Genomic DNA, 22,486 nt, shown 5'->3' on the forward strand with positions numbered 1-22,486 from the left:
GGACTGCCAGGTCTGTGTGATTGTACTTTATATGTATGCAGTTACGTTATTTCCACAAGACACACAATTTAACCTGTAAATTCACTGTTGAAAACTACTGAAGTGGCTCATCTTCTAGTTCACATTTTGATGACTGTCATGCATCATCATCATGTCCACCTTTTTTTATTTTTTTATTAGAATTTTTTTTTATTTTGGTGCACCTCCCAATTCCATCTATTTAGACTTTTTCTGTTTAGACTCCTTTCTTCCTTATAAAACAACATTGAGGATGGTGCAATATAAAAAATAAAAAATGGTGGTAATCATGAAGATTATGTAGATGATGATGATGCTGATGATGATCCAAACAAATGGCATGGACTTGAAGAGCTCTGTCCCATTAAGGGCACATATGATACCTGAGACACATCATGACGCATATGACACATCATATTCGCTAAATCGATAATTTTTATTTGGAGCCCAACATACATTATGCATTATCATCAGACACATGTGAACTGTAAGAAAACGTTCACTGTTTACCTTATGGCTGCAAATGTCCATAGACATTTTTCAAATTTGAATAAAATGAAAACTAAAAGAATTTCAAACGACATGAGCCAATATTTTATTCACAATAGAGCATAGATTACATAACAAATGTTTAAACTGAGAAATTTTACAATTTTATGCACAAAATGAGCTCATTTCAAATTTGATGCCTGCTACAGGTCTCAAAATAGTTTGCACGGGGGCATGTTTACAATGATGTAGCATCTCTTCTTTTCAAAACAGTTTGAAGATGTCTGGGCATTGAGGTTATGAGTTTCTGGAGTTTTGGTGCTGGAATTTGGTCCCATTCTTGCCTGATATAGGTTTCCAGCTGCTGAAGAGTTTGTGGTCGTCTTTGACGTATTTTTATTTAATGATGCGCCAAATGTTCTCTATAGGTGAAAGATCTGGGTCCGGTTGCATGAAAGCCCTTAAGCTAAGAAATCCCTCAGTTATAAGGTTAAGGGAACCCTTAGTGAAACTTGGGTTGCAAGAAAAATCCTAAGGGTCAACTTAAGGAACCTTAAAGCTGTCATTAAGTATTCCTCTTAATTATCTAAATGTTCCCTTAAGCGTTGCTACAAAGTCCTTAGTAACTATTATACCTTGATAAATTTAAGGGACCAAAACAGCACCCTTAAGTCATATTAATCTCAGTATTTATAAGATGTTTAAACTCAAATGTAAGACTTAAGACATTTTTTAAGACCTGCACAAATAAAATATCCTATAAGCATAGTAGGGCAATGATATGGTAACATATTAAACTGTAAAATGACTGTAAAAAGCATGATTTACAGGTTTTCACAAAACAAAAAGTTATATATATTTTTTTAAGAAAATGGATGAGTTGTATCAATTGTTATATTAATTTAAACAATTGTCATTAATCCATAATTACATTAATTAACAATATAAATGTTATATATGCCTTAATTGTTTAGATTTTTATAATGCATTATCTTCTTGTCGATCCACCTGTTCACATTTACAAATCTGCCTTTTTTTTCCTGAGTCAAAACATGGGTTAATTTTCACATTTGGTCAAATTTCTGTCATTGGTCAAAAGGAGGCGCTTTAACTGCAGATACAAAGCGGTTTCCTTGTTAACAACTGTACACAAAGCAGCGCAGAAACGGGCAGCAATCATGTTTATTTGTTAGTGTTTTAGATGGTTAAGTTTGTATTTATTTATGTTCTGTTTATTGTCAGAGATATACATATCTATGTTTATTGTGAGATATAGTAACTATAGCAACCATATAGCAACTAAGCCCATTGCCGTATGTTGCCAGAAACTATCGTGAAACACTTAGTATAAACACTTCTGCGTGGGGTGAACTGTCTAAGTGTGACAGTTAAGTTGTTTGTTGCAACGCTCTTAAAGAAATCCCTTACCTCAAGGATTTTTTCCCCCTTGGGGATACCCCTAAGTCAAATTACTTAAGGACTTTCATGCAACTGGGCCCTGGACTGCAGGCAGGCCAATTCAGCACACAAACTCTTCTAATACAAAGTCATGCTGTTGTAATAGCTGCAGTATGTGGTTTTGCATTGTCCTGCTGAAATACACATCATCTGGAGGGGAGCATATGTTGCTCTAAAACCTTTATATAACTTTCAGCATTCATAGTGCCTTCCAAAACATGCCAGCTGCCAAGACTTTTCCACTTTGAAACAGTCCATATTAACTGAGCCTTGGCCCACGGGACACGACGGGGCTTCTGGACCATGTTCTCATATGGCTTCCTTTTTGCATAATAGAGCTTTAGTTGGCATCTGCAGATGGCATGTAGGATTGTGTTTACCAACAGTGGTTTCTGGGAGTATTCCTGGGCCCATTTAGTAATGTCAATGACAGAATCATGCCGATAAGTGGTGCAGTGTCGTCTGAGAACTCTAAGACCACGGGCATCCAACAAAGGTCTTCGGCCTTGTCTTTTATGCGAAGCGATTTATCCAGGTTCTCTGAATCTTTTGATGATGTTATGCACTTTAGATGATGAGATTTACAAAGCCTTTGCAATTTGACATTGAGTAACGTTGTTTTTAAAGTATTCCACAATCTTTTTACGCACTCTTTCACAGATTGGACAGCCTCTGCCAATCTTTACTTCTGAGAGACTTTGCCCTTTTATAGCTAATCATGTTACAGACCTGATGTCAATTAACTTAATTAGTTGCTAGATGTTCTCCCACCTGAACCTTTTCAATTTTATTTGCTTTTTCAGCCCTTTGTTGCCCCCGTGCCAGCTTTTTTGAGACCTGTAGCAGGCATCAAATTTGAAATGAGCTCATTTAGTGAATAAAAGTGTAAAATTTATCCGTTTAAACATTTGTTATGTTCTCTAAGTTCTATTGTGAATAAAATATTGGCTCATGTGATTTGAAAGTCTTTTAGTTTTCATTTTAATCAAGTTTAAAAATCATCCCAACATTTCCAGAGTTTGGGTTGTATTTGATTTTATTTTTGTTATTCGAATGATGTAATGGCTAGAAGATTACATGTAAAGGACCATATAGTTTCATGACTGAACTAGATATTTAGACCACACTATGCTTCTCTGTCTTAGTCTCCTTGCCTCTTATAAATAATTATTAACATAAAATGATTTAAACATACAACAGCATAAAATAATACAGCAACTTTTCCCTACATTTTAAGCATTAGTGATATTTTAATAATAATCAGGCTTAAAAACAAAACTTCAGAAACATTACTTAATGTGTTTTTGTGTGTTTGTGAGCAAAGCTAAAGACTTGGTAGCATTGAAAATTAAATTACTGTATGTTGGATAGGGTAACCATACATCCTTTTTTCCCTGAACATGTCCTCTTTTTGGACATAAAAAAATGCACCTGGCTGGGATTTCTAAATCGCTCAAAATATCCGGGATTTGGCTTTTGGGACACTCCCGCTGAATTTCTGACCATTACCGCCCGTTCCTGCAAACATTCTAATGTTGAATATAATTTTCGTGCATCAGGGAGCCGCTATCAATATGTGGACTATTTAAATAGTTTTGGATGCAGCTGGTGTTGGATGCAGGGTTACCAAATCCAATTTTTTTGCACTGAATTGGGCTGATTTTAAAATGTTGCAAATTTTCTCCCGTGCGTTAAAGGTTGCATGAATTGCATTTTACTGAAATGATTGCATTGAAACATTTTGCATTCTAACTATGATAAAACTGGTAGATTTTGTGAAGGATGGCCTCTGGTAGGAAGCCTTTTAGCTGTGTTTATAATCAATCTGCATAACTGTGACTATAAAATAAGTATTTCTGGTATGGAAATTACATATTTGGAGTTATGTCCCAATACCCCCCCCCCCCCCCCCCCCCCCCCCCCCCGCATTGTGCTCCCACTGTCCTCTTTTTTGAAAGCTAAAAAATCTTCAAATATCAATGTTAGATATTTGGAAGAGTTTGTTATGTTGTGGATGATAATTTTGCTGAAGAGTGGAGTTGTGCGAAGGCTGTGGCCGACTATCTGAAGGCTATAGTATATGTTGTATCGCTCGATGAACAATATATTCCCAGTGCAGAGCTTCTACTAACTAAGCTAAGGAAAAACACACCCAGTGCTGATGTAAAATGATGTCAGATGAACTGGAAAATGGATTTGAGTATAGCTTTTTTTAGTTTTCAAATGAGAATTGTTCAGATCATTGCATGATCGATCATTGCCATCACTTCCGAGTACTCATCCCGACTACGCCTATCCCTATGTAGAACCAGTTCCAATTCCTATTGCATAAAAAGACATCAGCCTCCAGACGTTCTTCCTCACACATGTGCTGAGGTGTTGAAGATATCAGTCTCAGAGCATGCCATCATCCTTTGTTCAGCATCCACCCTTTAACAAAACTTCATCTGTGTTCTATTAACGCACGTTTCATTTTATTCTCAACTGTACTGAAATGGTGCATCTGATGTGTCATATGATGTCATGAGCCAGCCACTCTTGAGAGATCAACAGGCCTGCCAATAAGCTTATGGAATTTATATATATATATATATATATATATATATATATATATATATATATATAATGTTGATGACACGTAAGTGAAAAAGTTAACATTTCAACAGAATTGCACTTGCAGCTTAACGGTTAAACACTGACAGAGTTCAGCATGTGAAGCTACCATCTGTTTGCACCTCTGATTCTCAGTAGTTAACTTATAGATCTCGTGTTGAAGTTATAACAAGAGAAAGACAGAGAAACTAGAAGTGATTTGATTTCTACTGTAACACCTTAAAATGTTAATGACTTTAGGATTTTTTTTGTCACCTATTTTCTCCCCATTGTCTAACGCTGAGTAAAATGTAGTGAAAGCTTTCTATACAATACTTCATCAAATAAAAATGTCCTCCTTCTGGAATTCTTCATAAAAAGAAAGAGACTTAATACTTGTTGGAAGACTGACCACAGATACATATCAGGACTTATGAAGTGCTTGAAGACAAGAGAAAGTAGCTATTCAAGTGACCTCCTCCAGAGAAACACCATACGCAAGCAACAACAGCATGAGTGTTTTCTGCAAAAGAATAAACAATGTTTTGTTGTTTTCTGGGCAAATGGCAACTGATGGTTTCAAATTAGATGCCAATATTTTGGCAAGCCGCCAGTAGTTCTCACTGAACAATCTACCTTTTAAAGAATTCAAACTCCACCAGTGTCCGCACATAGTCATATTTCCAAAACCACAGCAGATTAGGTTTTCCTTGTATTTCTAGGGATTCAGTCGTGATGATGGAACTGCAGTAATACAGCAAAAACACCAATGTAGATAAATCATTAGTTGGGTCATCCCCAGTTGTTCTAGTTGAGAAGTTATGTCAATCAAATATAAAGGAGATCGACTCATAGCGGTGACTTTAGAAAGGAACTTCAACATTTCCACAGTGCAAATCTTCCTTCTGGTAAAAAGGGATTACTGCGGTCAGCTATGACGTCAAAAGCTCTACAGTGGTGTATAGCACATGCACGTTCCCTATGCAACTTTACATATAATCTAGGCCAAATTGTTGTTCTTTGTGGAACATTTTGGTTCAAATCCAATTAGGAATTAGGAGGATCTTCAAGTAAACGTGAAAGGTCACCATGTTCCAAAACACCTGGCACTGTCTTAACCAAATCCTTTGACAAATTTAAAAATAAGCAGAACCAAACTATGCAAAAATTATTAAAATTTAAAACTGTACATTGATTTGATGCGATTTTCTCTCAAATGTACTTATCCCGTAAACTGGATAAAGCAATTTTCCAGTGAGATTAAGGACTATGGGGCACCAAATCAAACCTCTGTAATCGTTCCATCATTAGCAGTGGAGCGGCTAGGAGGGTGGAGCTTCTGGAATGCCATACACAGTGGACTTAATATGACAGAGGTGAGAGTCTTAGACCAAAGAGAACCAGGTTCCGTGAAGCTGGGGCCCCTAAAGTGGATGAGTTGGCCAGTTGTCTTGGCCTCTCTCTCATTGGCAGGGGGGTCCTGTCAGCTCAAAGCAGGGCTGCTCTTTGAAGCCATGACAGCAAAGAGGGCCAGGTCAGGGAGAGGAATAGCAGATGGCTGGGGGTTTTCTGAAGGCCAGAGTCACATGCATGCAGGGTCAACCCCCCTCCTTGATTTACTCCTATGTTCCAGAGCTTCATCCCTACTCTCATATTTCTGAACAGACCTTAATTGTCCCATATTGTGTGAATCCAAAACCCGAGGCTCCCCATTCAAATTAACGAGTGAGTGCCAAGTGAGAGAGACACGGGTGACCCAAATTAGGCAGAGGTGTCAGAACATATTTACCAAAGATCAATATCTTTCTTGGATCAGAGCTAAGGTAATGAATGCATTCAGCATGGGACCTCAGAGTATGTGATTGTAATTGATTCAGATTTCAGAATCAACGTCACTCAGAAAACAAACTCTCAAACCCAGCTGTGAGTTGATCACAGTTTACTTGAGCCAAAACCTTACCTACCTCAGATTAGATAAAAAACATGTCTGCTTTATTCAGCTACAGTACAGTAGAGAAAGAGCTTGCACAATACGGGGAGGAAAAAGTTCTATAAACTTAAGGAAATAGAAAGTGGAAGAAAAAAAAGAGTCCATCTGTGCCAATGTGATGCATCTGCACAAATGCATCAGTACAGTAATGCACTCTACTACCATAAAAAATATATTGTTGTCTCTTCAGTGACTCTACTTGCAAGCAGCAAGTGTCATCAATAATGATCAATTATCACGTACAGTGTGTCTTTATTTAATTTTCTGCTTCAGTTGCAATGTTTACAACCTATGCTCTCAGGGAAAAAAAAAGGTACAAAAGCTGACACTGGAATGGTACACTTTTATTATTTATTTGGAAAGGTACACCTTTTTCAATCCAACAGGGTGCATTTTAGTACCTTGAATGTGCATATTATTACCTAAATGGTACACATTACTACCTTTTGAAAAGGTACAGCCTCAGTGACCGTTTTTATTTATTTATTTTTTTTACTTGAGAGAGAGAGAGCGTAATAATATGTTAATACCCTGCTAATAATCGATAGCTCAGTTAGAAAATCCTAAAAATCCTTCATGTAAACACCTCAATCAAACCAGTTGAAAGGGGTGGTGTCAGTCTTAAATAATCTGTTAAATAGGAATATACTGGTTATGCAAACCATTTTAAACCTTTAAAACCTTCCATCCCTGTACATAACGTCTCCAATAGATGCTCAAACAGCAGCATTACAAACGGCCCTATCTTACACCCAACCCTGATCTCCTCTTCTGCGATAATTGTCTGTGCAAAGCTAGTCTGTGCAAAGCTAGTCTGTGCTGGTGGTAGATAAATCTGTGATCCGCACATTTCTCAAAACTTTTGAAAACACTCTGCAATGTTGAGCTACTATATCAGTGGGTGGCAAGTTAAACCCTCAATTTTGCATGCATCCCGAAGTGGCCAATACAGAAACGCTGACCAGAGACCCAGTATCTGGCCTTAAGTGGGAAAGCGTTAGTATGTTACTGCCTAAACCAGAGGTGCCTGGCCGAGGCCAGAGCAACCTCAAGATGGCAGAGCATGTTAACTGGTTTTCTGATGCCAGGAGCTGGACTGAAATCAACCAGCAGCTGCATCCTTCTTTTGTTTCTTTTGGCTTCACTCGAGAATTGAAAAAGAACACAACAAGAGAGACACCACAAGATTTGAGCAGGGATTTGCTGTGCCTAATGCTGACCAGGCACATTTCGCACTCCAACTTTCAATTACGTTAGTTTTGTTCTGTGGTAAAACGGTACCAAATCGAAGAAAAGTTCCAAAGTCAATATGACTTTTTCTGGAAGAGTTAGCAAGAGGATCTAAACACTAGCCAGAACCTAAAACATGTAATTACAGTAAATAATTTACCAGGAATACTACAAAAATACTTTTTAAAAATAATTATTAACATCCAGTGTATTCACTGCATTAGTTACCATGTGAATGAGCAAATTGAACAGCAAATTATTTATTAATCCAAAAGACTCACCTGTCCACGTATCGTCGCATCGAGTCTCTTAGCATGACGCCCTGGGGTGAGTGAACAAACAGCGGCTGCCGCAAAAGCCAATAGTGCAGTGGTTCGCATTCTCGACAAAGTGGACAATCAGGTTTAGACGTGAGCAGAGTAGCATCAATTTCCAAATGTTGCTCCATGGTGAAAAACTGCACGCCGTACACCTTCTCATGTACATCCAGCTTGATGGTCAGCGGTGTGTCGCAGAACAAATTACTTGGACCCAGAGACAGGTTGTTGCCACTGACAGTCAATAGGATGATATTGTGGATGGCAGGTAGAACTGTTTCCTCCTGGGAGGAGAAGGTCACCCACACTGTGAGGGAGTCAGGGACCACCGGATATGCAAACTCCAGCTGTAACATGCAGCCTTGCAGAGGGCAGGGGGGAGGCACCATTAGATCCATGCCGTTATGCGGACTCCACGTGCGAACGCTGGGCTCGCATGCCTGCTCCACATCTGGTGGTCCTAAGAGATGCAGCAAAATGCATTAACGTATAATACAGTATTTCAAAGCTACATATTCAAAGCTACGAGTGTTTTAATTTGTGGTATGCAGTCTTTTCAATATTCCTATACCAGTTAATGACAGGACAATTGTAAAGGCAGCTGTTTACGATATAGATAAAAAGCAATTATTGTGATCTAGTAGAAGGGGGAATACAGTAACTTGAGGATTGCAAATTTCTTTACATTTTCTCTTGTTCAGCAAAGGAAATGAACCAGATTTTCTCTATGGAACCGAAGCCAAGCTTCTGCAAACAGAGTAAAGGCCTTACATTTGATTTATCTATTTATTTGTTGTTTGTTTAATTATTTGTTGTTGACAAAAAAAATTTTTATATATAGAGAGATTTTATTTTTATTATCTTTATTGCATGTTGATAAAGTCACAGTTTAAAGATGTTGGTGTTGTCTTTGTCTGACCTTAGTCACAGAATTTTTTTTTAAAAAGAACAATTAATAGGTTTCATTACTGAAACAAAAATCCTAAACCTATTTATGCAAAGTACAAAATAACTTCAGTGCAGACTTCAGGAAGAATTCCATCATAATACCACTAAAATAAAACCAGCAACCCAGTTCAGTGCAGTATCTGAACTGAAGCAGGAACAATAAATTGAAAGTTAGAGCAGAAAAAGGAGTTGTGCATAATGAGAAATGCAGCCACACACTTGATGCATAGAGTTGCATGTTGCTAAACTCCATCTCATCCATCCATTTCTCCTTCACATTCTCTCTCTTTTCTGTGGCAAAAACTAGAAATCCGAGCGACCCGAGGATGAGGCCCGCACAAGGCTTTCAGTTTCAGCCTGGCAATTACCTCTCATGTGCTGCAGTCCGGCCATATTTGGAGTCAACAGCAACACATTTGACGGGGAGTGACGTACCCCAACATTCATCAAATGTGGGGAGAAGCCAGGGCACTGCAGACAGTGTACTCTCCTGCTTTTCCTTTGTGCAGTTCCAAACTGGCAACAGCAAAAGCCATTTGCTAACTTCATTTCTGGGCAGTGCACAAAATTCCAGTGTTTAATCAACTGAGCACTGAGTTTTTCGCTTTCCAGGCCACATCATCTCAACACGTTTATTATTGTGAGTATGTGTGTGGCCAGAATAGAAGTAAACATAAGATAAAAATGTCTTCGATACCGCATGTTTACATTCTCACCTCGCTTACGCTGCATTTGACCAGCCTCAGAACTTTTCAAGATGGGAGTGCATCTTCTTGCAAACGGTCTCATGTAAAAAAAAAAAAAAAAAAAAAAAAAAAACTTACATTTGGAGTTGGGGGGTGAGGCTGTAATGAATGTATTCATCAGGTAGTCATTTCACAAGATGAATAACTGTCATCTTTTATCTAAATGACTCCACTGTGGACTAATAACCCTGTCCCAGATGTATCGGAGTCAGGGTTCAGCCGCTACAGCAGCAGTGGGCTGGTTTTCAAGGTGACCTGACAATTCGGCCTTGAATTAGTGCCTTGCATTTTCACTTGATTAGTTAATCCCATTGAGGTATTAGCTTGTCTAGGAAAGTACTCATTCATGGAAAAAAGGGAAGGGGGGTTGGTGTTTTGTATGGCTAAAAATGTCCTGCTTAAGGTTATTGTGGTACATTGAAGTATGAGAGCAGGTCTGCTTCACCAAGCTTCTGTGGATGATGTAGGAATGTTTATCAGTAAATGATACTGATAAACAATAAAATAGATTCATAATAAAGTGAGCTGCATCTTTCCTAGAGCCCCTGTGACTGACGGTGGACCAGGGTTACTAAACTGTAACTAAAACTTTAGTAACACTTTAGAATAGGGAACACTTATTCGCTATTAACTACAACTTTTCCCTCAATAAATTCCTAATTTGCTGCTTATTAATAGTTAGTAAGTTAGTTGTTAAGTTTAGGTATTGGGTAGGATTAGGGGATGTAGAATAAGGTCATGTACTGTAGAATAAGGCATTAATATGTGCTTAATTACTACTAATAAATGGCTATTATTTTAGTAATATGCATGCTAATAAGCAACTAGTTAAGAGACCCTAAAATAAAGTGTTACCATATATATATATATATATATATATATATATATATATATATAATCATGACAAATATGTCCAAAATTACTGGTGAATAAGTCTTTTGATTTTAATGCAGTGAAAGGAGGTGATTTATACTGTCAAACTCCAAAAAATTAATCAGCAAACATTTGGCAGACGGTCTTACGCAAAGCAACTTGCATTGCATTCAAGATATACATGTCATCTTTTCATGCATTCCTTGAGAATTGAACCTACAACCTTGGTGTTGTTTGCACCATGCTAATGCACTTGTTTACTAAATACAAGAAATTCTGACTTATCTGTTCTGCTCTGTTGTCATTATCTATTTTGACTGAGTTCTTTCTAATTGTTCCTTAAAAAAGTTTTAGTTCAGTTTAGGTTGTAGTCCATCTGAGTTGATATCAAACACCATATGTTATCATGTCTTGTGTGACTGATTGTACTACAGCAAGTCTGAAAAATGTATCCATAAATGATATTTGAGAGCTGCAATGACTTAATGTGACTGTTCATTACACAAAACTATTATATCCTGTCAGAAGCCTTGTAATATAGCTTATGCAGAATAGTTGTATGTGTTTTTTGAAGTTTGGCAGTATAACTCACCATGTACTATGACTGTATGGGAAACAGAAGCTCAAACATTCTTTTTTGTTTTATGGAACAAAGACAATATAAAGGTTAGATTTTAGAACTGAAATCCATTACATTTCACATTTAGGTAATGTAATCAGACTACTTTTTGATTACTTTTAGATTACGTTCTAATTTATCACATTGATTTAAATAAGATAGTCTTGTACTTCATTGATACAAAAAATATATAGTAAAACATATGTATATACACTCACCTAAAGGATTATTAGGAACACCTGTTCAATTTCTCATTAATGCAATTATCTAATCAACCAATCACATGGCAGTTGCTTCAATGCATTTAGGGGTGTGGTCCTGGTCAAGACAATCTCCTGAACTGCAAACTGAATGTCAGAATGGGAAAGAAAGGTGATTTAAGCAATTTTGAGCGTGGCATGGTTGTTGGTGCCAGACGGGCCGGTCTGAGTATTTCACAATCTGCTCAGTTACTGGGATTTTCACGCACAACCATTTCCAGGGTTTACAAAGAATGGTGTGAAAAGGGAAAAACATCCAGTATGCGGCAGTCCTGTGGGCGAAAATGCCTTGTTGATGCTAGAGGTCAGAGGAGAATGGGCTGACTGATTCAAGCTGATAGAAGAGCAACTTTGACTGAAATAATCACTCATTACAACCGAGGTATGCAGCAAAGCATTTGTGAAGCCACAACACGCACAACCTTGAGGCGGATGGGCTACAACAGCAGAAGACCCCACCGGGTACCACTCATCTCCACTACAAATAGGAAAAAGAGGCTACAATTTGCACGAGCTCACCAAAATTGGACGATTGAAGACTGGAAAAATGTTGTCTGGTCTGATGAGTCTCGATTTCTGTTGAGACATTCAGATGGTAGAGTCAGAATTTGGCGTAAACAGAATGAGAACATGGATCCATCATGCCTTTTTACCACTGTACAGGCTGGTGGTGGTGGTGTAATGGTGTGGGGGATGTTTTCTTGGCACACTTTAGGCCCCTTAGTGCCAGTTGGGCATCGTTTAAATGCCTACCTGAGCATTGCTTCTGACCATGTTCACCCCTTTATGACCACCATGTACCCATCCTCTGATGGCTACTTCCAGCAGGATAATGCACCATGTCACAAAGCTCGAATCATTTCAAATTGATTTCTTGAACATGACAATGAGTTCACTGTACTAAAATGGCCCCCACAGTCACCAGATCTCAACCCAATAGAGCATCTTTGGGATGTGGTGGAACGGGAGCTTCATGCCCTGGATGTGCATCCCACAAATCTCCATCAACTGCAAGATGCTATCCTATCAATATGGGCCAACATTTCTAAAGAATGCTTTCAGCACCTTGTTGAATCAATGCCACGTAGAATTAAGGCAGTTCTGAAGGCGAAAGGGGGTCAAACACAGTATTAGTATGGTGTTCCTAATAATCCTTTAGGTGAGTGTATATATATATATATATATATCAGGGGCGTTTCCTCCGAGGAGGCAAGGGAGGCAGTGTCTCCTCCCCTCAAAATTGGATGAGAAAATAATCGATTTTAGCAAATATGATAATAAAAGTCTAAAAGTCACTAGTTTTTATAAAGTAACACTGCTCAACAGCGACACCCACAGGTAAAGTTACAGCAGAGGCTTGCCTCCCTTCGGTCCATAGACTTTCTACAGAGACCCCAAAGCGTGCAGGTGACTTTTCTGGAGGCTCATTGAAATGAATGGGGGAAAATCACGTGAGATTTTCGTGCTATGATTGGATATGATTGGTTCTTGCGATAAATCCCGCCTCTTTTCGTGCGAGCTCTCGGCCTGGCTGAATGAAGAAAATAATGGTGTTATTGACTAATTATAAAGTAAGTAAACAACTCTCCCACAGTTGCCCTCCCTCCATATTCTAAGTCATGGAATCTCTGATGTCAGCGCAGGCCCAGCTGTACAGGGGTACTAGACGGTGCTAAATACCCTCAGATAAAAGCAAAAGCAATTAAAAGATCTGGCAAACCATCTAAAGTGTTTTTGCAGCGTTGAGCAATGTAGCCAATCAAATACGTCTGTTGATTTCTTCAACGCAATCATTAGAGTTTTCAGAATTCACTCATCACTGAAAGAGCCAGAGTTTTGCAAGCTCGTGAATCATATCATTAAGTAAGTGTAGACGCGATGTAAATAAGAAATTTGTGTAGTTTAGAAATTAGAGAGCTTGATTATAACGGAACTTTGTGAGATCGCGATGAACTTTGATGACTGATTATTTTAGTGATAAAGGGAGCTCGCTTTGTGTGTTTTCTAGGCTATAATCCATTCAGAATTTGAATGAAACTTTCTATTTTTCAGACACATACATGCTGCAAAGTTTCGGGAATGATGCTGGATTCATTCTTGAAATATCAGTGATAAACAATGGATAGGACAAAAATGCCTCTGTGATTTAGTCTGGAAGCAGTCCTGGCCTAACTTCCACAGACAGCGCGCGTCCTGAGTGAGATCCAGTTCACGGACTAAAAGCGTGTGTAAACTTTATTGAGATCGGGACATATCAACCAGTAATTTCATCTCCAGTAATGGACGGTAGAAAGTTCAGAAATTTATGGTATGTGATTTATGACAGAATAGTCCCACAACTGATCGTTTATTTTTTCCTCATGCGTCTCACCACAATGAAGAAAAAGACCTGAAAAACAGAAAAGCAGCGCGCACATTTCTGGTTAAACATAAAAGGCCATCAACTGACACTTAAAACGGGAAGCATCGCCATTCAAATCAGCAGCAAGAGTCCACAGTTTCCACAGTTTAGTAAACGCAGGCAACCTCTTTAAGTTATTCTTCACTGCGCTGTATTGACATAATGTGTTGCAATGTAGTAGAGCATTGTTTTGATGCATAAGCTACATCCAAAAAATACCTTTTTTTTCTTGCCCCCCTGACTTGAGAGTCAAATGTCGCCCATGTATATATATATATATATATATATATATATATATATATATATATATACATACACTCACCTAAAGGATTATTAGGAACACCATACTAATACTGTGTTTGACCCCCTTTCGCCTTCAGAACTGCCTTAATTCTACGTGGCATTGATTCAACAAGGTGCTGAAAGCATTCTTTAGAAATGTTGGCCCATATTGATAGGATAGCATCTTGCAGTTGATGGAGATTTGTGGGATGCACATCCAGAGCACGAAGCTCCCGTTCCACCACATCCCAAAGATGCTCTATTGGGTTGAGATCTGGTGACTGTGGGGGCCATTTTAGTACAGTGAACTCATTGTCATGTTCAAGAAACCAATTTGAAATGATTCGAGCTTTGTGACATGGTGCATTATCCTGCTGGAAGTAGCCTTCAGAGGATGGGTACATGGTGGTCATAAAGGGATGGACATGGTCAGAAACAATGCTCAGGCAGGCCGTGGTATTTAAACGATGCCCAATTGGCACTAAAGGGCCTAAAGTGTGCCAAGAAAACATCCCCCACACCATTACACCACCACCAGCAGCCTGCACAGTGGTAACAAGGCATGATGGATCCATGTTCTCATTCTGTTTACGCCAAATTCTGACTCTACCATCTGAATGTCAACAGAAATCGAGACTCATCAGACCAGGCAACATTTTTCCAGTCTTCAACCGTCCAATTTTGGTGAGCTCGTGCAAATTGTAGCCTCTTTTTCCTATTTGTAGTGGAGATGAGTGGTACCCGGTGGGGTCTTCTGCTGTTGTAGCCCATCCGCCTCAAGGTTGTGCGTGTTGTGGCTTCACAAATGCTTTGCTGCATACCTCGGTTGTAACGAGTGGTTATTTCAGTCAAAGTTGCTCTTCTATCAGCTTGAATCAGTCGGCCCATTCTCCTCTGACCTCTAGCATCAACAAGGCATTTTCGCCCACAGGACTGCCGCATACTGGATGTTTTTCCCTTTTCACACCATTCTTTGTAAACCCTAGAAATGGTTGTGCGTGAAAATCCCAGTAACTGAGCAGATTGTGAAATACTCAGACCGGCCCGTCTGGCACCAACAACCATGCCACGCTCAAAATTGCTTAAATCAACTTTCTTTCCCATTCTGACATTCAGTTTGGAGTTCAGGAGATTGTCTTGACCAGGACCACACCCCTAAATGCATTGAAGCAACTGCCATGTGATTGGTTGATTAGATAATTGCATTAATGAGAAATTGAACAGGTCTTCCGAATAATCCTTTAGGTGAGTTTATATATATATTATTAACATTACATTACGTCAACGTTTCCCACTTAAAGTTTGTGAAGGAACTGCAGAGGCTCATGAGTTTATTGAAAAGCTAATAATTAAATCTTAATAATAATTATTATTATTTTAAAATAACAATTAAAATAAAACACTTACTAAGAAATATTAAATATTTAGTTTGCTTACTGTATGTCATGTGACCATTAACCAATGTCAGAGAACTGTGAACATGCAAACATATTAACTTAAATCCCATGGAGGTTTCAAGTAAATATATTAGGTGAAAGGGCTTCAGCTGAAAAGGGATTCAGAAAAAAAGTTGGGGAATCCCTGTATTACATGTAAATAAGAAATAACTTAAAATTGTGTACAAGTACTGAAGTTTTGGAATCTGATTTCATAATCCAGATTACATGTAAGAAATCACTACCCACCAATGGTTGTAAACTAGGTTAGTTAGGTTTTAACTAATTTAACTGGGGGTTGAAATACTATTTGTCGTCACTCAGTTACTGTTAATTTAAATGTGTGTTCATGCACTCCTTGCAGTGCATTCATTTGAATTTGCAAACCGATTGCAAACTTGATAGGTGGACATTATTCCATTGTCAGAGTAATAAGACAATCATGCCAGCATGACTTTTTACCTGTATTTTGTACCTATTTCTCCCTCATTGCCACTGTGAAAAAGGCAATGAATTTACTCATATAATAATTAAAGTTTAAGACCTGGGTATCTTCGGGGTTTTTTTAGTGTTTTTTTAGTTTTTTTTTAGTTTTGCTCCCACATCTCCCACAAATTTGAGCATGCAAGCATGGATCGCATTGGCAGTAAACATGGTTGGACAAGTTTGAAGCATGCACACTGCAAAGTGAACCCTCATATTTCAGTGTTCAAATCACATGCATGTGCAAGTCGTCACACCTACAAAAATCAGGATGCACAAGGATGGTGTGAGCAGACAATGTCATGTGCCATGTCGACGAAATGGAGAGGAAGATAATCAAAGCATTTACTGGGTACAAAATGGAACACAAGCATTAAAGGGTTAGTTCACCCAAAAATTATGATTAGCCTGTGTTTAGCCAAAAATTATGATTAGCCTCACAATCGATGCATCCTAGGTGTATATGACTTTCAAACGTAATAAACACTTTTCTCTCACTTCTGCTGACTGTTGTAAGCGGAAGCCATTCCGGCGGATGACGTAGAACGTATTTGTCGCACCCGCACGCCTCTGAGATATGCCAGTCTCACGAGTATCATTTATGGGAGCAAAGGAAGCAAAGTTTCCTTACTTTAGCAAAGGAAAACCAGAGTCCTCTTGGCTTATATCGAAATCCTCCAACATTTTTCTTTACAAATCCTCAGTTTGTATTTCTAATTCATGACCGGCATTTTGTTTTGTTCTCTCTCCGCGTTCGTCACTAATCCCGCAACACCGACATCCTACGTCATCCGCCGGAACAGCTTCAGCGTATGACAGATAGCGGAAGTGACAGAAAAGTGTTTATTATGTTTGAAATATGGATATCTTTCTTACAAAAATGCATGGATTCATTATAGGAGACCTTTATTCACCCCCCGGAGCCGTGTGAGGCACGTTTTATTATGGATGCGCGTGCTTTATTTAAAGTGTTTTGGACTTTTTTGGAATAGAAACACCCGCCCACAAGTGATGTCACGTGACGTGCTCATGAACCTAGTCTCACTCGAGTAGAGCTCCGTACGTTTGGCCTCTTTTTGCAGATTTTTTTCGCTTTGTTTTAAGTTTTATTCATTGATTGTGCTTTACCTGATGGCATGCAGTCGTAAACAGCAGGAGTTGTCTCCGTCGGCTTCTCCGATTAAGAAGAAATCCAAGTCACTGAACTCAAGCGATATGATGGACAAGATCGCGAACACTGTTACACACTTTGAGGATATTCTAAGAATACGGAACGAATTCGCTTCTCACATGTCAGTTGTTCAGTCGCCGTGGCTCCCGTCTCTGGCAGGCAAAGAGATTGAAGTGGAGCGAGCACATCGCGTGTACAAAAGGCTCTCCTCAGATCGCGCTAAACCACGGGTTTTCATCTTTAAACTGCTGCGGTACACCAGACTTCATGCCCCGATGAAAACTTCCGACGGAGCAATGCTGTCTTTCTTTCCAGATTTTTCTGCAGTCACCGCAAAAAGAAGAAGTGCATTTGCGCCAATTAGGAAGGAGATGAGACACGCTGGCATCCAGAATTGTCTCCTTTATCCTGCAACGCTGAAGGTCATTCTCAATCAAGGTGAACCTAAAATGCTATATTCCCCAGAAGAAGCAAGAGTTTTTCTCAGATCCCTTTCATCCACCAACTCTCAGTGAACTTCAGCTGGAATCTCATTTGAAAGAGTAGGATATACACAGGTGTAATAATAAGTTTTAACTAAAACCAAGGGTGTCCTAATATTGGTCTGGAGGACTTTAAATATTACTATTTTAGATAAAGGTTGTGATACAGATGCTAGAATAACACATAAAAATAATAGGAAAATAGGAATATTGTATTTCTCTCAGTTTATGCCCCTTGTACTTCTGACCCTACTTTTTTCTCTGTTTTGTCAACCTATCTCTTGAAGTTTTCAGATTTTGAAATTGTATTGGGTGCAGATATGAATTCTGTAATGTCGCATATCCTAGATGGATCTGGACCAAAGGAATCACACTCTCAAGCTTTGTGTTCTGACAAACTTCGGCAATGTGTAACCTTATCCTCGTTGGTGTGCATTTGGCGTTATTAAACCCTTCTTCTAAGTCTTTCACTTTCTTTTCTGCTACTCATAAATCCTATTAGCGAATTGACTATATTTTAATTTCTAATTCTTTATCTTCAGCTTCGTGATGCCGATATCTGTTCCTTATTTTGTCGGATCATGATGGAAATTTGCGCAGATTATCTTTGATCCCTCGGCCATCTCGTGCCACTAGATGGCGATTTAACTCTAAATTGTTACAGGATGAAAATTTTTGCAGTCAGTTCAGAAATAAATTTGCTGAGTTTATTGAAATTAACCAAGGTTCAGTGGATGATCCGCGAACACTTTGGAATGAAGTTAAAGGATTTATAAGGAATAACTCAGTTTCATATGCCTCTTTCCTTCAGAAAAACCGACACAAAAAGATAGATTCTGGAGCTGTGATTCCAGTTCAACTGACTAGAGATAATCAGCGTTGCTTCTCAGACAATACTCAGTAAAATCATGGCGGTTAGGACCGAAATCAATTCATTACTGAGATCCAGGGCAGAATTCCTGATCCAAAGATCCAGGCAGAATTATTATTTTCAAGGGAGTCGATCAAGCCACCTTTTAGCCCTAAGTTTACACAACAGTGAATAGTTTGCTAATATTTCAGCAGTGAAATCCCAATCTGGGTTCATTATGACATTATGACACATTAATATTGCCTTTCACTCTTTTTACTCTAACCTCTATACTTCTTCTGCTGATGGTGACCCTGACTCTTTTGCATCTTTTCTGTCCAACCTTGATTTACCTAGGCTGTCAGATTCAGATTCGGAATACCTGGCTGAACCGATCTCTCTTCAGGAGCTGGAGTCAGCAATTCGATCTATGAACAAGGGGAAATCCCCAGGCATAGATGGCATTCCAATCGAATTGTATACTACTTTTTGGTTGGATTTAGGCCCCCTCACGTTAGATATGATAAATGTTTCAGTTATTCAAGGCTCGTTTCACCCATCTATTAAAATAGCTGTTATTTCTCTCTTGTTAAAAAAATATAAAGATCCGACTTCCTGTTCTAGTTACCAGCCACTTTCTTTGATAGGGACTGATTTTAAATTATATGCTAAAGTACTATCTCGTCGTCTAGAGAAATTTATGAATAGGCTAGTTCATCATGACCAAACAGGATTAATTAAATCTCGCTCAGCTTCAGACAATTTACACAGGTTATAACATATTATTAATTGAAATAATAGTTTGTCCTCCCCTTGCATAGTATAATCTCTAGATGCGATGAAAGCCTTCGATCAGCTAGAATGGAACTATTTATGGGCGGTTCTACAGCATCTGGGTCTGGGATTGAGTTTCATAAATATGATAAAAGTTCTGTATGCCAATCCAGCAGCCACTGTTCTCACAGGTGCTGTTCGCTCTAACCCATTCTTTATACATTGAGGTACTCGTCAGGGTTGCCCGCTTTCTCCTCTGTTATTTGCCCTATCCTTGGAACCCTTAGCTCAAGCGGTCCGACAATCTGAAACTATTTCTCCCATAAATATACGGAATACTCATCATCATATGTCTTTGTTTGCTGATGATATATTATTGTTTTTGGAGAAGCCGTCACATTCTATTTCTCATGTGTTGAATTTATTTGACCATTTTGGATCTCTCTCTGGGTTTACAATTAATAGGAGTAAGTCATGTTAACTTCCCCTCAATTCTAAAATTGATTCCATGTCTCTTTCTATATCTATTCCATTAGTTCAAAACTTTAAGTACCTGGGAATAGATGTTTCTCCTTCCCTGCAGGAAATCATCTCAAAAAACTATAATGGTATTCTAGCCAAAGTATCCTCAGATTTGGAAAATTGGTCTTGTCTTCCTACTTCTTTTCAGGCCTGTATATCGATGATTAAAATGAATGTTCTCCCACGTATTAATTTATTTTCTTCCATGATTCCTCTCGCTCCACCAGTTGGCTACTGAAATAAACTAGATGCATGCGTTTCATGGTATATATTGGATGGGAAACGTCCTCGTATTAAACTGACTACCTTACAACGATGTAGAGGTCTTTCTTTCCCTAATTTTAGAGTGTATGCTCAAGCCTTTTCCCTCCCCCCTTTATCAGTTTGGTTTGATCCTGACACTTCTGTGTTTTGGAGAGCAATTCAGGAATCTATGGTTTATCCGTATAAATTGAAGCATCTTGATTTTTCGGGAGTTCCGCTTAGGCAGTGTAAATCTTGGTTTGGTCCCATTGTAACCCATGTCCTCTCCACATGGAGGGATGTTGAAAGACGTTCACAACTAGTTACACATTTGTTGGGTACTGAGATATGTTTGACTCCGTGCCATTTTTTCATGAATGACTTTTGGGGACTTCTCCTTGTCCATCCAACAAAGATCTTTACTGTTAGCTGCTCTCACAGCAGCAAAACAATTGCTTGTCAACCATTGGAATCCTCCTCACACAATGGACAGACAAACCTGGACTGTGTATTTGTTGGACATTATCTCAATGGAACTCTCTACTTCTTGTATACATGGATCTTACATGAAAACTGTAAATTCATGGCATTCAGCTTTTAATGATGTCTTCTTTTCTAAAATCTTTGTAAAAATATTTTATTGTTATTTGTTTATCTATTAATATTAAGTAATATATGTTTATTATTATTATTTATGTTATTTTCTTTTTTTCTTTTTTTAAGTCTACCAAGGGGTGGGATGGGTTGGGGTGGGTTTTAAATTTGTACAGCTTTTGTTTTGTACTACTGTTCCACAAAATAGAAACACCTGCCCACTGCAATGATAGAGCTTAGAAGTGCCAGAACAATTTTTTATATAATTCCAATTGGATTCGTCTGAAAGACAAAAGTCATATACACCTAGGATGGATTGAGGGTGAGTAAATAACAGGCTAATTTACTTTTTTGGTGAACTAACCCTTTAAGTAGTACAGCCTCTTTGTACTACTTGATTAAAACATCCCTTAACATCTGGTCAAACTGCTCCATAATGCAGATTTACCAGCTGCAGATAGGTATTTCTGAAAGATGAAGCTTTCGAGTTGTTCCTTTCACTATTCAATCTCCAATCAGCCCAACCAACCCTTCAATCTGTTGGTTTGCATTATTTGCCTGCAAACCACGTGTGATTTTCTGTGGCCTCAAGTGCCAAGAGTGGGTTGTATGGTTTCCCCAATCTGCAGTTATTTTCCCCCGTCTAAATTTCCCTTGTGCTTTTTTTTTCTCCTTCTGCTATAATTCTCCTGCCTGTAAAGATTTACAAGAGAGGTACTCCGACTCATGTAGGCTGAGAATAAGAACAGCAGGAGTGTCTTGAGGACATGAGCCACAAACTCTGAACTCCACGGCCAGCAGGTGGAGTGGCACTGCCATCGGGAAGACGCAGCAGAAAAGGGCAGGCGCTGAAATGCCATCCCTGGCTGAGAAGCACAAACAAACAGACCGCCAAGCAGCTGTGCTGGGGTCTTTGGGGCACGTCACGCAGGATGAAAACTAGCGTAAGAGGGGCGTTGAGGGGACTAACTGATTAATAGGGCATCATTCCAAGAGGGAAAACAGAGAGCCATTTACTCGCTGGAGCAGCGGCAAGCCCAGGCATGCCACTGTAACACTGCAACAAGTGCATAGTGTGGCATGTATTAATGTTTATTTGAGAGAGCACATATGTTTATTTTTAAGAGTGTGTGTGTGTGTGTGCTGCCTGAGCAGAGAATGCCATATCAAGGAAATTATGAATGGCCTATCTCCAACTTTAGAACATGTAGTGAAAATGATGGTTTCTGAAGTGAAGTGCTCTCTGATAAGGTTAACAGCCATCTCTGACCCGTATCCATCACTGTCTGCGTGAGTTCATTATCATCAAAGCAGGTCTTTGAAGAGGAAACACTGCTCCAATTGATAATGAGTCTTCTAGACGTATAAATCAAAACTGCAAGACACTCATCTCACCAAAAAGGCATGAACGGACCTGCGTCCTGACCGTGGGAAGCCTTTTAATAGCAAGGAAATGCAACGTCTCCCGAATGGCACCAACGAGCATAATGCTTCTGAAACAGCCTTGACCACAAAAACATATATGCCATATGTCACTGGACCAAAAATCCCACAAGAATAACAAAAAGCTTTTATTTGCAGAGGAAGAGCATTCTGACAGTGCTATTTATGCCAGCCACACTCACAAACAATAATTAATAAAGCAGCTGTCTGCAAATTCTGGAGCAGCACAGCTGTGTAGACTATTTATAAAGGGGGAAAAAATAAA

At 38.9% G+C, this 22,486-nt stretch overlaps 1 protein-coding gene across 1 annotated transcript in view; it reads right to left on the reverse strand.

The window, feature by feature from the left end:
* Positions 1-22,486, reverse strand: part of LOC306869385 (pappalysin-1-like) — a gene marked incomplete at both ends in the record, with an annotated part of 148,383 nt that overhangs the window by 97,873 nt on the left and 28,024 nt on the right. Inside the window, one exon of the mRNA XM_079416147.1 lies at positions 8,059-8,554. Coding sequence (XP_079272273.1) covers positions 8,059-8,554 — 496 coding nt within the window. The remainder of the gene's footprint in view (positions 1-8,058; positions 8,555-22,486) is intronic.

This window comes from Barbus barbus (assembly GCF_936440315.1).
Source record: "Barbus barbus genome assembly, chromosome: 5".
Taxonomy (NCBI): Eukaryota; Metazoa; Chordata; class Actinopteri; order Cypriniformes; family Cyprinidae; genus Barbus; species Barbus barbus.